General features: G+C 48.1%; 6 protein-coding genes across 6 annotated transcripts; 3 read left to right on the forward strand and 3 right to left on the reverse strand.

Moving 5' to 3' along the window:
• Positions 1–367: 367 nt before the first annotated feature.
• On the reverse strand, positions 368–4,388 carry thtA (the record flags this gene model as incomplete). Its single annotated transcript, XM_056874415.1, has 5 exons — positions 368–1,795; positions 1,849–2,021; positions 2,081–3,668; positions 3,728–3,842; positions 3,901–4,388. The coding sequence occupies 5 exons, from the start codon at positions 4,386–4,388 to the stop codon at positions 368–370; spliced, it is 3,792 nt and encodes a 1,263-aa protein (XP_056732135.1).
• An 800-nt stretch (positions 4,389–5,188) lies between these two features.
• N7487_006669 (uncharacterized protein) lies at positions 5,189–5,618 on the forward strand (the record flags this gene model as incomplete). The annotated part of the gene is made up of 2 exons (XM_056874416.1): positions 5,189–5,348; positions 5,425–5,618. 2 exons carry the CDS (start codon positions 5,189–5,191, stop codon positions 5,616–5,618), a joined length of 354 nt encoding a protein of 117 aa, XP_056732136.1.
• A 34-nt stretch (positions 5,619–5,652) lies between these two features.
• N7487_006670 (TBC domain-containing protein) lies at positions 5,653–7,012 on the forward strand (the record flags this gene model as incomplete). The annotated part of the gene is made up of 3 exons (XM_056874417.1): positions 5,653–5,878; positions 5,946–6,077; positions 6,132–7,012. 3 exons carry the CDS (start codon positions 5,653–5,655, stop codon positions 7,010–7,012), a joined length of 1,239 nt encoding a protein of 412 aa, XP_056732137.1.
• A 293-nt stretch (positions 7,013–7,305) lies between these two features.
• Positions 7,306–8,369, forward strand: N7487_006671 (Yip1 family protein; the record flags this gene model as incomplete). Its single annotated transcript, XM_056874418.1, has 4 exons — positions 7,306–7,350; positions 7,401–7,452; positions 7,517–8,222; positions 8,279–8,369. 4 exons carry the CDS (start codon positions 7,306–7,308, stop codon positions 8,367–8,369), a joined length of 894 nt encoding a protein of 297 aa, XP_056732138.1.
• A 1,759-nt stretch (positions 8,370–10,128) lies between these two features.
• N7487_006672 (TFIIB-type zinc finger domain-containing protein) lies at positions 10,129–12,380 on the reverse strand (the record flags this gene model as incomplete). The annotated part of the gene is made up of 7 exons (XM_056874419.1): positions 12,189–12,380; positions 12,021–12,108; positions 11,859–11,968; positions 11,551–11,804; positions 11,385–11,490; positions 11,186–11,324; positions 10,129–11,129 (listed from the first exon to the last, which is right to left on the reverse strand). Exons 1-7 carry the CDS (start codon positions 12,291–12,293, stop codon positions 10,129–10,131), a joined length of 1,803 nt encoding a protein of 600 aa, XP_056732139.1. The 5' UTR covers positions 12,294–12,380.
• Positions 12,381–12,599: 219 nt separating this feature from the next.
• N7487_006673 (Eukaryotic translation initiation factor eIF-5A) lies at positions 12,600–13,794 on the reverse strand (the record flags this gene model as incomplete). Its single annotated transcript, XM_056874420.1, has 5 exons — positions 12,600–12,942; positions 13,000–13,132; positions 13,186–13,452; positions 13,623–13,732; positions 13,782–13,794. 5 exons carry the CDS (start codon positions 13,792–13,794, stop codon positions 12,875–12,877), a joined length of 591 nt encoding a protein of 196 aa, XP_056732140.1. The 3' UTR covers positions 12,600–12,874.

Here is a 13,794-nt window from a genome sequence, read left to right on the forward strand (position 1 = left end):
GAAAGGCGAGAGATAGGAGCTCTCTGTAAGGTGGGCCTAGGGAGGGGTGTGGGAAGGGAAAAGAATTTCGGGAAGAATCATGACCGGTGGGGAACAATGGCATCGGACTTCACTTTCTAAGTCGCCACCACGAACTGGCTGGATTCCCGCCATAGTTGTATATTGTCAACAGTTTTCTTCCTTCTAGGATATCTTATATCGAATTGTGTACTAATCTACTAAAAAACGAACTTCAAATATTACTACTAACATTTTAATTTGAGCTGTGGCGTAGATACGCTCTTACAAGTTAATTCAAACCTCCAGGGCTATGTACTTCCAAGCTTGGTCCTCCACACTTCTTCACCAGGGCTAATCCCCCTTGAGATTAAATCTCAACGTGGAGCAGCTTTCGAAGCCAGCTGAAGAGTGCCTGGGTATGGTTGGCTTGAGCTCCAAGCACATCCTCAACTGCCATAAAGAACATGTGCACTGTTTCAGGAGTCATGTCCTTGAACTGACTCCTGCTGCATGCCGTGAGAATCTCATCCAGGTGTTTCGAGTCGCGACTGGCAAGGCGACCCAGAATGTTGCCGTCGATATGCATGTTGTTCTCGACCTGGGAGATTGCATCAAGGTAGCGATATCTGCGGGACATGGAGGGACAAATGACCTCATCCCTAAGGCAGATTTTGAGTAGGAGTTGAAGAAGGTGCCACTCCTTCGCATCCAGGGGCAAGAGCCTATAGACCGATCCATTGATGCCAAAACCATAAAAGGTCTTGGTGGTCGTCAGGGCATCCGGAGACTTGATGCCCCGAGTGAGCTTGATCAAGGAGACGGGGAGATCGGCCGTCGGACAAGGTATAAGGTCCCCTGGTAGATCGAGGTTTGTGAAAGCCCGGGTAGCTCCACCTCTGGTACTCACAAAAAGGACATCCGGTTCAATGCCATACCCACGCATTAAAGTGTGAGACAAACCATCGCGTGCAATTGGGTCGAAACCATGCATCAGGATGTCTCCATCTGCAATCTTGTAGACCACCAGGGAGTGTCTTGAGGTGGTGACGTAGATCATGCTTCCTTGTACTGTCATCGCGACAGCTGGGGATGGAAGGGTAGCTGTAATATTTCGAACCCATTTTGTTTGAGAGTTTCGAGAGGAGACCGTGAAGAATTTCTTCCCAGATACAATAATCAAGCTATCTTGGCATGCTGCCATCGCATAAACTGGGTGGTCAAAGGATTGTGTGTGCTTGTCAATGCAAGTGATCTGCTCAGGAGAGTTGGCATCCCGAGACGCTTGTATGAGCATCAACCGACCTTTGCGGTTATTGGGTTTGTTCGGCAGGCTGATTGAAGTCCCAATAGCGATAAGATGGTATGCGTTGCCCTCCCTTTGTGGCATCCAGTCAAAAATGCATGTGATTTTCTCACCAGGGACTCCATGTGGTCTCCAGGGGAGAAGGCCGCGATAAACAAGGTCCATATCGTTAGGGACCACTGGCGACTGTGTGTCTGGGTCCACAAACTCGACGTATGCCGTGCGGGAAAGATCCAGAGGCCTTTCTTGGTTTCCGACCTGGGCGACAGAATATGTAATGATAAGGCTCCGGAGATGATTGGAGTAGGTGAGCTTGCTGGGATTTCCGGGAATGTCGATGCGTCGGGGAACAACCTTTGCTTCTTGTTCCAGAGAGCATACCAGAAGCTGACCATCTGCAAAACAAAACAAGTACGTAGTTGGAACCGCAGACCAGTGCTCTCTTACTTCGACAATGTCGAAGCTGCTGAGTCTGGTAGGGAAGTATGCAGGCTGACATGAATGTTAGGCCATAGCTCAAAAGGACATAATGTGATATAACTTACGCAGTTCTGATCCGTAATCCAAACACGAGACAGGAAATAGTCAAAGCCATTGCCATCTGGGCCATATGACACACGCCAGAAATCATCTCCACATGTAAACAACGCAAATTTGTCGTAGGATTTGAGATTGATTGATGTTTTCCCAAGATCGTGTGGCGCTCTTTGTTTCAAACCTGAAGAGAAAGTATCTGGTTAATGAAAAGGACTAATAAAAGAATCAAAGATGACTCACATTTGAAACCGAAGCCAGGGTCACCGTGATCATCAACGATGTTTGTGTCTATCTCAAACGGAACAAGTGTGCCACTCCGCAGCCCACAGAAAAGGAATGCGTGAATACCATCGTCTGAGAGAGTGTGGATAACAGCGAGGCTTTCAATCGTTTTTGTCATGTCTTCTGGATTGTCGACAATGTCGATAAGAGTGTCGGCATGCTGTGTCATTCTACCAGTTTCGTTGTAAACTTCGAATGACAGCACTGTGCCATCACTGGTGCCCAGGAAAATAAACCCAATTCCTCCCCAAGTCTGGTAGGACATACAGATGGGCTCTTTTTGGAGCGGGTATGATAGAGACTCGTGATCAGATAGGGAGGGGGGACTTCCTTCAGTCGTGACTATCCGAAGAAGATGGAGAAAAATTCCCTCTTTACTTCTTGTAGTCATGATAACAGTGGAACTTGGGCCATCCACGATAGCTGCTGTGACAAACACATGGGGATCATGTTCGACACAGCTGTTGAGAGTGAAATCAGTAGGGACGAAAAAGTGCACGGCTCTTTCTGTGACCCGAACAATAATACCGGAGGGTGTACAGTCCATTGCCAAAGTCTGCTGAATACCCAACCCTGAATCGTCCTCAAGGGCAGTAATGCCATCTCTCATGTCGGGAGTCGTACGAAGAAGCAGCGACGAAAGCGGATCGGAGGCCAACAAATAGATTGAGTCCTTAGCACCGAATGACATAGCCCACATACTACGTATGCTGGACAATTCACCCAATGAGGCTGAAATTCCAATCTGAGCCTCAATGCCGTATCGAAGCTCGGTAATAGCTCCATTGCCTGAAGCAGAGGTCGAGCCGACAAAGAGCCGATCGTAATCATATGTATTTTCTTTGGAGACGGCCGGGGAGTTTGAGGGAATAATAACTGCATCGGGAACCGGTGCCCAGTTGAGGAATCGCTGAACGCATCTGGGGTGATCCCGTGCCTCCTGGACAAACAACCCACCATCGCCCTGGCTTCCAGCAGCAATAATGAAGTCGCCACCTTCATGGCCCATATCAAGAATATCAAATGCCGTATCAACATCGCAGTGGAGTTGACCCAGAGAAGTCTGGGTTTCGAGTTCCCCATCGTTGCCGAACTCGAGATAATAGATCCAGCCTTTCTCTTGACAGAGGAAGATTCCATCGTATCTCTGACTGTACATCCAGTTTCGCGAAGGTCTGGCCCAGCGAGTCCACAGTCCAGCTTCGGATGATTCTGCATCAGGAATGATCGATGGGTATCGCATCGGACGAGACGAGCAATTTGGTGTGTACATTGCCATGGAATTTGTGGTAATCAGGAGGTAGGACGATTCTTTGGCCAAAGGGATGACCATGCTAGGCAACTGGTCTTGCCGAGGCAGAGGAGTTGAGGTGAGTTTTGGACCCATGCGGTTGAGCATACTGGCTTCATCCCATTCAAACACCATAGACCGTGTTGTCTCAAGGTTATGGACAATAAGCAGTAGAATAGTCCGTTTGTCATGGTTGTCTTTCGGGTAAAGGAATTCCATAAACAGGATATCGCCATCCACCTGTAAGAAAGTTTCCTGTTCAAAAATTATTGATATCGGGCGCACCATAGATAGAAAGAATAGTGAGAACATACACTTTCAAGTGGGTTCAACTTCCCCTGAGCCATCTGCCTCTGGAGTTCGCTAGGAGGTTTCAACCACAAGACACCGAAGAAATTACGCGACGCGCTGACTGCGACCGCACGCGATCTGGGTCATGGCATAAGCATTTGTGGATCAAATTGAGTTGGTGATATGTGATACTTACTTGGGATCAACAGCTATGTGCCTGCCATACTTGTCGGCTATGTTGACATCGCGCGGCAGAGGTCGATTGTAGGAAACAAATGGGCCATCTCCCACCTCAGAATAATACATGAAAATGAGCTCGTTTGAGTCCGTAGCAAGAAAAAGAATGTGAGGAGGCAAATAATCAGTGTCGTATGGGTTGTAAGACTGAGCCAACAGACTTGATGGAGCTCCAGTTCCCCAAGGTAACTGGGTGCTTACATTGATGACTTTTGCCCCAATCAGCGAGCCTTCCAGGTCGGATTTTTCGACAACATCTTGAAGATGACCACTGGGCAGGGCTTCTTTGATTTGAATTCGCCGCTCTCCAATGAAAACCACATCGTTGTGGTCTTTATTGCGAAGTCGCGCTGGAAGGATCCAGTTAATGACAGGGCTGGGGATCAATGGCTGGGTAAGCAGTCCAGCCATACGCGTCGAACGCGTGACAGGCTGGTTGCCAGGCATTGCGGTAATTGGGTAGGTTTCACAAGAAACCGAAAATGGAGTAGAGCAAACGAGGAAATGATGCTGAAGCCAAAGGCGTGAAGCGGGGTAGAGAGATGTGAAGAAGCTCGGAGGGCGAGATGAAAGACAAAAATAAAGGGTAGAAGGCGGAGTTGTAAGTGAATGAGTTGAAAGGAAAGTAGGTAATAGGCAAATATCAGCCGGTCAGGCAATGGCCTGAGGCGCAAGCCCCAAGATTTGATTGCACTGCACCACACTTCCTATGACTTTCTGTGTTTAAGAAACTGGGAGCATTTGATATTTGTAAGATCCACTTGTCTTCATACTTCAAAGAGTGGAATATCAATATGCGATTGATGCATTGACTGCCAAATGCAATATTTGGCTGTGAATTGATATATGATGCACAACCGACTCTAAAGAGAGTACGGAAAGTTGGTTGTCAATGAATTCACAGCCAAGTATGTCCCAAACAAGCCCTATGATATCTTTATTAACCAATGTACCCCACACATGAGGAACAAATATCAATGTGAGACTTACAGCTTGCCCGAACGCTATACAGTAGTAACTGCCTTCGAAGGTGTGCAAATATCTCCCGCAAGCTCCATTGATTTCTTACCAAAAAGCCAGTCTTTATCACGGAGCTAACGCTGTCACTGCCAGACGACCCGGAGAGCAAGCCAATTGCGGAGTTACGCAATCACCACCCCCGTCGGTGAGCTGTCACAACCCCAGGGACCGTGGACTTCTAAGGACGCACAACACGGCACACAGCTATATGCGTCTGAGATATTGCGATGAATACCGCAAATCTATTAAACTGGAGCGTTGTGCCTAAACCTAGCACAGGGCGAATGTTGTTATCGGCGAAAACATGTCGCGGCTGCCGATCGCTGCCTAAGGCCGCCAAGTGGGACTCCGCCGCCTTCGACTTCAGACTTCCACGGCTGGGTCTATGTACCTAGAGAATCAGCAGCTCACCTTCAGAGAAACTGAATTCATTGAAAGAAAAACCATTCTGTCACATATCTAGCATTGCCTTGTTGGTTTGGACACGCCGTTTTGTTGTCTGGTGAAAAAGCTGAAGCTCCAATCGATCTATATCCGATCGGTCTCTCGATATTGGGCTTAATTCAGAACACACAACGTGAATTTTGCTTATTCAGATCGAGAATCAAACTGAGCAATAACATCATCTTTTCGGGTGTGCGAAATTTGGCTGCTTGATCTCGTGGGAGGGTGACATCCTAGCAGATGAAGGATGGAAGATACCGGAAAAGAACAGGATTATCCCAGCCCCGAGGACATATCTGAATCCGAAGAATCACTCAAAAATTTGAAGGGAGAGAAAGAAGCAAGACAGATGGCCCGAGCAGAAAAGGCGAGAGCCATCCGCAAAGCGTGTGAAACGCGCGATGTAGAAGCTTTAGTTGTGCACGCAACCTCAGCAGGCGGGTTACTTGAAGACGACTTGAGACAGATAGCATGTGAGTTCAATACCGTTATGATCTACAACAGTGCATATTTAAGCAGACCCAACTAACCGGCAAACAGGGCCTATCTTGCTACGATGCGACGAACAAAGGCAGCAATTTGATATGGCCTCAAGCAATGAACTTTTACGACATGCCGACGAGGAACAGGTAGAACTTGACGTGAATCGGTCGTTTGTCTACTACCCGAAAGGTATGTTATTATATCTCTCCCCGAAAGACGAATTTTGGTGTTAATAAAGTCTAGCTCCCGAGGAAGAAATGTTGAAAAAGAAAAAGCAGCTGTCCAATCTGATCACTCAAGTACTAAGAGAATACCCCATGCTTTGTTATTTTCAAGGATATCACGATATAGTCCAAGTTCTTCTCTTGGTACTGGGCGAGAAGCACGCCTTGCCAGCAGTGGCGCAGATATCTCTTTTCCGCATACGTGACTACATGCTACCATCGTTATCTCCAGCTGTGAAACATCTCCATCTCATCCCTGCAATCATTGAGACAACAGATCCCGAGCTAAGACGACACCTTGGCAACATCGAACCATTTTTCGCTCTTGCGGCTACACTGACGCTATATGCCCATGACATCCAAGAGTACAGCAACATCTCCCGACTTTTTGACTTCCTTTTAGCTCGGGAGCCCGTTGTTGCAATCTACCTCTTCGCAGCAATGATCCTGTCTAGGAAAAAAGAGTTGCTTGAAATTCCAGCAGATGAGCCTGAAATGCTTCATTTTACGCTTTCCAAGCTACCATGCCCACTTGATCTAGATGGACACATTTTGCATGCAGCGCGGCTCTTTGAGGAGCACCCGCCAGAATCATTGCCCCTTGGAGCCTGGAAACACATTCCCTGGTGCAGCGTGCTCAAAACTTCAAGAGACCCACATGGCAAGTACACCGCGTCTTCTGCAGTGTACTTGTTTGAAAAGCAATCTCAACAGATTCGGTCTGAAGAGCGCAGGAAACGAGCCCTGGATTTCTTGTGGAGCCACCGTCGGTCTGTGGGTTCTGTGGCATTGGCTATCTTGGTTGGAGCCGCATCTTTCTACATCCGCAAAAGGGGACTCGACACTTCAATTTGGTCTTACGTTGGCCGAATTCAAAGGGCAATCCAAAACTGGGTTTAATCTTCAAACCGATGTATTAAGTATCGTGGATGCTTGGTGCTATTGCACGTGTATGATAATGAGAAAAAATAATAATAGAACCAAGCTAAAAGCCTGAAGATCACAAGCACAAGTTAAAAACTCATATATAAGTAAAAATTTATTTAATTTATAGAAAATAATATGTATTTGATACTCGTGCATGACACTGGGTAGTACCCACAGTTGTGGCTTGAGCGGTGGCTTTATCTGCGGAAGCTGATGTGTACACTTAACAACTCCCCTTCCAACAGCTCACCTGAAAACCAACCACAATGGCTAACCGAGGCTACGATGTCGTAGTAGACGTGGATGCAGAGGTAAGCGCACTTGGATGATCAATACATTATTTCAACTAACAAACCAGCAGGGCGACCTTGGCCACACTGACCTACAAGAAGACCTCGAATTCCACCCCTCCAGTGAGTTCCTCCAAACAAACCGGCCCAGCCCAGCTCTCTCTAACCAAGTAATCCTCCCACCCAGACTTCGAAAATGACCAAAGAACCGCCAAAGTTCAAGGCGACTCCGCCCCGTTCCTGGGCGGCGGGCCATCGCGCCAGCGTGACCGGTCCCCTGGCGGTACGCCAACCAAGCACAGCTGGTGGTCGCTGCACTACTACGAGCGCTTTTTCGACGTCGACACGAACGAGGTCTTCCGCCGCTGTGTGGCGACCGTGTATCCGCGAACCAACTTCCTCGATGTTCTAGAGGGTAACGCAGACCTGTACGGACCGATCTGGATCGCGACTACGGTGGTTGTTATCCTGTTTTTGACAGGCACTATCTCGCAATGGCTGTCGAACAATGACGACAAGCACTTCGAGTATGACTTTACTTTGCTATCGGGCGCGGCTGGTCTGATCTATGGGTACACGGGTGTCTTGCCTATTGCCCTGTGGGGTGCGCTGCGTTGGTTTGGCAGCTCCACGGCCGACCTTATCGAGTGCTGGGCTCTGTATGGGTACTCCAATTTGTTTTGGATTGCCGTTGCACTTGTCAGCTGGAGTCCATTGACTGCGCTTAACTGGGCGCTTGTTGGCGTTGGCTTTGCTTGGAGTGTCTTCTTCCTCCTGCGGAACTTGTATCCCGTCTTGAATGCTACGGATGCCAAGGCCAGCAAGATCCTCTTGATCTTGGTTGTTGTGCTACATGCCGCACTGGCCATTGCTATCAAGGTGCTTTTCTTTGCGTAAGTTGTGCCCTTGTCTGACGAACAAATTGACATTTAACTGACGAATCTACTAGCCACGGGAGCCCCGTCTCAAAGAAGAACAAGGACAAGGACCAAGATGATAAGAAGACTGACGACAACAAGGGTATGATGTTCCGGGCATAAGCGGGGGAAGGAAGGATCATTGGCTTTCATCTGGAATACTGGCCATTCCGTCGATTCTTGCTCAGGTAGCAGGGTTCGCAGCTCGAGGTTTCTAGTCGTGTTATTGAACGCATGCATGTATTGTACTCTGTATTTATCGCAGATGGAATTTGAAGACGTGAAACAATTCGACTTTTTGAATTTTACACATTTCATTTCATGGAGTGCAACTTGGTCGTCGAGAGGAGCCAACTAGAAAAAGTATGACTGTGGCTGCATTGATTTTATCATCATATCTAACGCCATTTGTAATCCTCTCCATGTAGCAGTCCAGCCAATCCCCATCTCTGGAATCTGCACCACAGCACGCCGAGCACAAGACCGAGGAGCGAGTCGTCTATTTGAGCTTCTTCTTGGGGCGGAGCTGGTTGGTGTGTCCGCACTTCTTCTTGCGGCAGTTGGTGGCACGGGGAGGGAGACGAGCCTGTAGAAGGTCCGAGTTAGTACATGTGTTGACGTAATTGATGGCCTTGCCACGAAATGCGGTTTCATGACGATGATCGGGCGTAGGCGGAGAGGCGGGGTAAACGTACGTAGCACTTGCGGCAGATGGCCTTGTCGCAGTTGAACTTGGAGGCAAGGGCCTTGAGGGAAGGCTCAATGATACCACCACGGAGACGCAGGACAAGGTGAAGGGTGGACTCCTATAACGGGTTGATATCGCATGTTAGCGAATGTTTCATCATGTCGCAGACCATAGACCATAATGTGAAGCGATAATTCCTCCTCTTGCGTATCTGTGCGCAGAGTCATATCTGGACAAGAACATGTCGGATTGATCTGATCCACTCGAGATACCACAACGCCCCCACTTTTGGTTCAAATCATGAAAGGTTCGAGGTCGATCCCTACCTTCTGGATGTTGTAGTCGCTCAGGGTGCGACCATCCTCGAGCTGCTTTCCGGCGAAGATCAGACGCTGCTGGTCAGGGGGAATGCCCTCCTTGTCCTGGATCTTGGTCTTGACGTTGTCGATGGTGTCGCTCGACTCGACATCGAGGGTAATGGTCTTACCCGTCAGGGTCTTGACGAAACTATATCGCACCGTATTAGTCCATATTCATTATTCCTCCATGGGCTTGGGTCGTGTCGGTGATGGATCGGGATTGTGGTTCGCGATGACATTCGAGGGGTTCAGAAAGACCTACATCTGCACTAAAACGGCGCGGAAAAAGACGATGTTAGTTCACTGGTTCCATAACGATGCATAGACGCTGTTGCACGGGGTTTATGGGACGTACTGGTTGCGAGTTTTCGTTGTTGTCGGCTGTCGGTCGCTGTGTTCCAGGCGGAGCTGTCGATTGTCAATTTGAGGATTTCGCTCGCTTAGCAAAGGTGGACCGATCTGGGTACCCTAAGCCCTAGTTATTACCCATTTCCGTTATACATTATGTAAGCAACCCCGGCCGACCCGACCAATTATAACTTGGCAGTGCATCTACATACGTCAGGTATAGTAGATAGCCCTGGAGATGTTCTACTAAAAATAAATGAGTGTCTTTTTTGCCCTTAAAGGTATATCCTGATCAAGCACAACAACTATTTCGATCATGAACTCAGCTGGAAATATCAATACGCCAAGAGAAGGCAACAATAGGCCACAGCAGCCTTAGGAAATCAAATAATTGAACTAGAGAAGGTAGTACAAAGGTGAACGCCAGATACATGATCCCAAAGCCCCAACGCCATGCATATGATACAGCAGACTTTCTTATCGACCCCTAGATGGTCGACCACATCTTTGAATTAGACATAAAATCATCGTCCTCCATATCTTCGGACTCCGCTTCGTACATGTCCTCTTCAAAATCAGCAATTCCATACGTCTGATCAACATCGCTTTCGTCGGTGTCCATTCCTTCTGCGCCCAAACTAGCGAAGTACTCTCTGTTCTGTCGCTCTTCATCTTGCTGTGCGATCCTAAACTCAACAACTGTGACAGCACGGACAAGAGTTTTCAATGGGACTGCAGCAAGCTGTGCTGCTAACTCGTAAAAAGTCCGTGCGGGGCCACTCAGATGTGATTCCCATCGATACCGGTGATACCACTCGCCGGGACGCCTGTGATCAACCTCTTCGTCGTCAGGGATGACCCTTCTCGCCCTAAGGGCTTGCATGACTGTTTGTAGCAAAAGGTCGAGCTTGTCTCCAGTCGTGTTAGGAGGGGGAGGACCAGAAGTAGAGGGTGGTTCCGGGGCAAGGGGGGCAAGGGGAGAGGCTGGATCAGCTGGAATAGATGTAGAAGATGGATCCGGGACAGCGGTAGAGGTTGGTTGGATATCTTGTTCTGCTCGGCTGACGGGAAACATTTCGGCGATGCGATTGGGTTCCTTAGAAGTATCCAGCCAACTGCTTTCGTACCAGTCCATGTAATGGTCCAACTGGGCAGACGTCATGTTCAACACATCTTGATCTGTGATCTGAATGGCAGTCTTTTTTCCAATCTTTCCCCCAAATGGCTGATCATGATCGAAATTGTTCTGGGCACGTGCCCAGAGGGTCCAGTCCATGACCTGCGCCGCGGGCTCTTTAGCTGTAGTAGGATACCTTTTCAAATCATCGATAGGGAAAAGTAGTTTCGTAGAAATGACAATCAGCACTACCATTTGCAGGTCGGGAAGTAAAAGTGTTGTTCTTCGACCATCGTATGAACTTGGCGTCGGATATTGGAATGTGAAGCCTAGTAGATCTTGCAAGATCCTAGTTGCTTCATATATTTCAACTAAAACTTGTTAGCCAACATAAACTGGACAACCACGTGGCAAGTGTTTCTCATACTTGGTAAAGCTAATCTCTTGATGAGCCGGAAAAGAACCATGGGCGAATTTAATGGAGGAAGCTCCAATTCAAACCGTCTCTGATAGAATAGCGCTAGCGCCATGATACCACGGTGGAAACGATCGGCATTAGGTATTGTCTTTGTCAAAATCAGTCCAAGGCCAACCCAGAAAGTGTTCCGGAGTCAGATTACACTCACATTGACTTCAAGGATCGCAGTCAGTTCTGGCGGAAGCCTATCCCTCATTTCCCGAGGGACGGTTGCTAAGACTCGGGCGTAAGGGATCTCCTGTCGCATTATCATACTACAGAATGTAAGTATTGCCCATCCTAGAAGCAAACGACCGAGGAAACAATACACATACTCGTGAAAATCAATGACACAGACAGGAAGCCGCATCAAAAATGCTGCGAGATAACACAGTGCAACGGAATCAATCAGACGAGGCCATTCAAGATATCTCGAGTTTGGTTTAAATCCATCGCGAGATCCATCTTTCCCTGCCGGCTGTGAGCTGAACAGCTCAGATTCGGTATCATCATCGTCATCTCCAGTAGCATCAGTGATCCTTGATTCAAAATCTTGCAGACGAAGAGCCCAGAGATCGCGAACAACAACCTAATGTATGGTGAGCTTTAATCCTTGGACATATAAAGCAACATGTAGACATACCTCAAGTTCCTCTGGGAAACCGTGATCATGAATCAAGACATGGCATTGTTTCCAAAGGATGAGCTGGTAGATTTGCAAGAATAGCGTGTACGCCGGACGGCCACGAAGTGCTTTTGACAAAAGTCAGCACCAAGAACGATGTTCAAACTGCTGATTACATACTCTTGCTGGCCTTCTCCCTGGTTTCTTTTTTCAGGCGATGTGTTTTGCCTAGGTTACCAAAATCGGCATCTTCGGCGACTTGGACACCCTATGCAATCACATTAGCCGTGTACTTCTTGACATATGATGGCGATAGGATAAGGTTAGGAAAGCCGTTGGGCGCCATACCTCCTGCAAATGACCGCGCCGACAATACCAAAGTCCGTTGTCGAGATAGTATCGGGTCTCACGGCAACCTTCTTGACCGCAGACCCCTCGGGTAACGTAGTCCATCCCCAAGGGATTTGTTCATGCTTGTTTGAAAAAGAAAGGTTGGTATACCGAAATGGCGGGACTTTTTTTCTGCCTCCATCCAGTGACCGCCGATTTTGTCGCTCCACATGTCCCGCAATGCGCGCGCTGTGATTGATCCGTGGACTATCTCAGACGATTAAATTGCCAGGTTTTAGGTCCTTCTGTACTTTTTATTATTATTGTTTCGTTTTCTGGAGTTACACTTGTGTATATATTGTGGGTTGAGGGGGTGTTATTAAGCTCTAAATCCTTTCGTCTACGTTATAATTACTGCAACCGATCAGGTAGTCAAGCAAGATTGAGTATTTATTCATTCATCACACTATCATGAGATGCTGAGACTCAGAACTGTTCGGACAACACATATCATGCCAACCAAAGCAATTCTCGGTCCAGCCCACATCCAAGGTTATGTGGGGGACAGATCTTGAAGCAATAGGAATAATCGTTCAGAGAATCGTATCCTCCTTTGAACCATGAAAGATAAAATTTTTGGCGGGCTTTGAGCCCTCGTGGAACATAAAGGTTGGCATAACAGGTAATAAATCCAAGTATTAAATTTAAGCCTTGGGGGCCTCCTTGCACTCCATAGCGGCCTCCTCGCCCATGGCGGTAAGGACGACGATGTCTAATTGGCACTATGTCAGCAAAACTTCTGTAGAAGTTTGGAAATGGTGTAACTTACTGCACTCCTTCTCCTCGGTAGTGAACATCTGGTTGATCTTCTCACCAACCTCGTTGTCGGGGACCTTGACATCATCCTTGGTGTCACCGCTGTCGGTCATGAGGGACATGAAGCCATCCTCGGTGATATCGAGCTAACTTTCGGTCAACAAAACAGTCCAAATTTCAAGTCATCAGGGAAACTCACGAGCTGGTACTCCTTGCGGATAACGTGGGGGACATCCATGTTGTGGGTGGAGGGGGAGAGATCCTCAAGCTTCTTGCCGGTGAAGATATCGGTGGCGATCAAGTGAACCTTGGCGTGACCGTGCTTTCCAGTCTTGGAGGTAGACATGTCAATGATCTTGCAAGGGCGGTTCTTGATCACAACGTGGCCGTTCTTGCGCAGAGCAGAACACTGCATGGGGTAGGTGAGCGAAGCTCCGGCATCAGCCGACTCGAAAGTGACATCGTGCTGTAGTGAATCATGTTAGCAAGCGCTTTAAAAATTGCCAATATGGCGGGGTTAAGAGTCCAAGATGGCCTCGTGCCCTCGAGAAGAAGAGGGAGCCGCATGCGGGGCTGGGACAGAAATCCTCAATACAGCCATTGGGGGATCTCGAATTTGTAAAAGAAAGTACATACCTCCTCGGCAGACATGGTGAAAAGAGGTGGAGGGGTTGAAAGAGGGGGGTTTTTCAAATAATTTGGGGAGGGGAAAAATGAAGAGAAGAGGAGAGAGAAAATCAAACGAACTAAAATCTATCGTGGGCGGCGACGCTGTGGCGGGGTCGCTTACTGGACGCTGATTGGTCAT

This window comes from Penicillium crustosum (assembly GCF_028827405.1).
Source record: "Penicillium crustosum strain IBT 35664 chromosome Unknown utg000002l_segment0_segment0, whole genome shotgun sequence".
Classification (NCBI taxonomy): Eukaryota; Fungi; Ascomycota; class Eurotiomycetes; order Eurotiales; family Aspergillaceae; genus Penicillium; species Penicillium crustosum.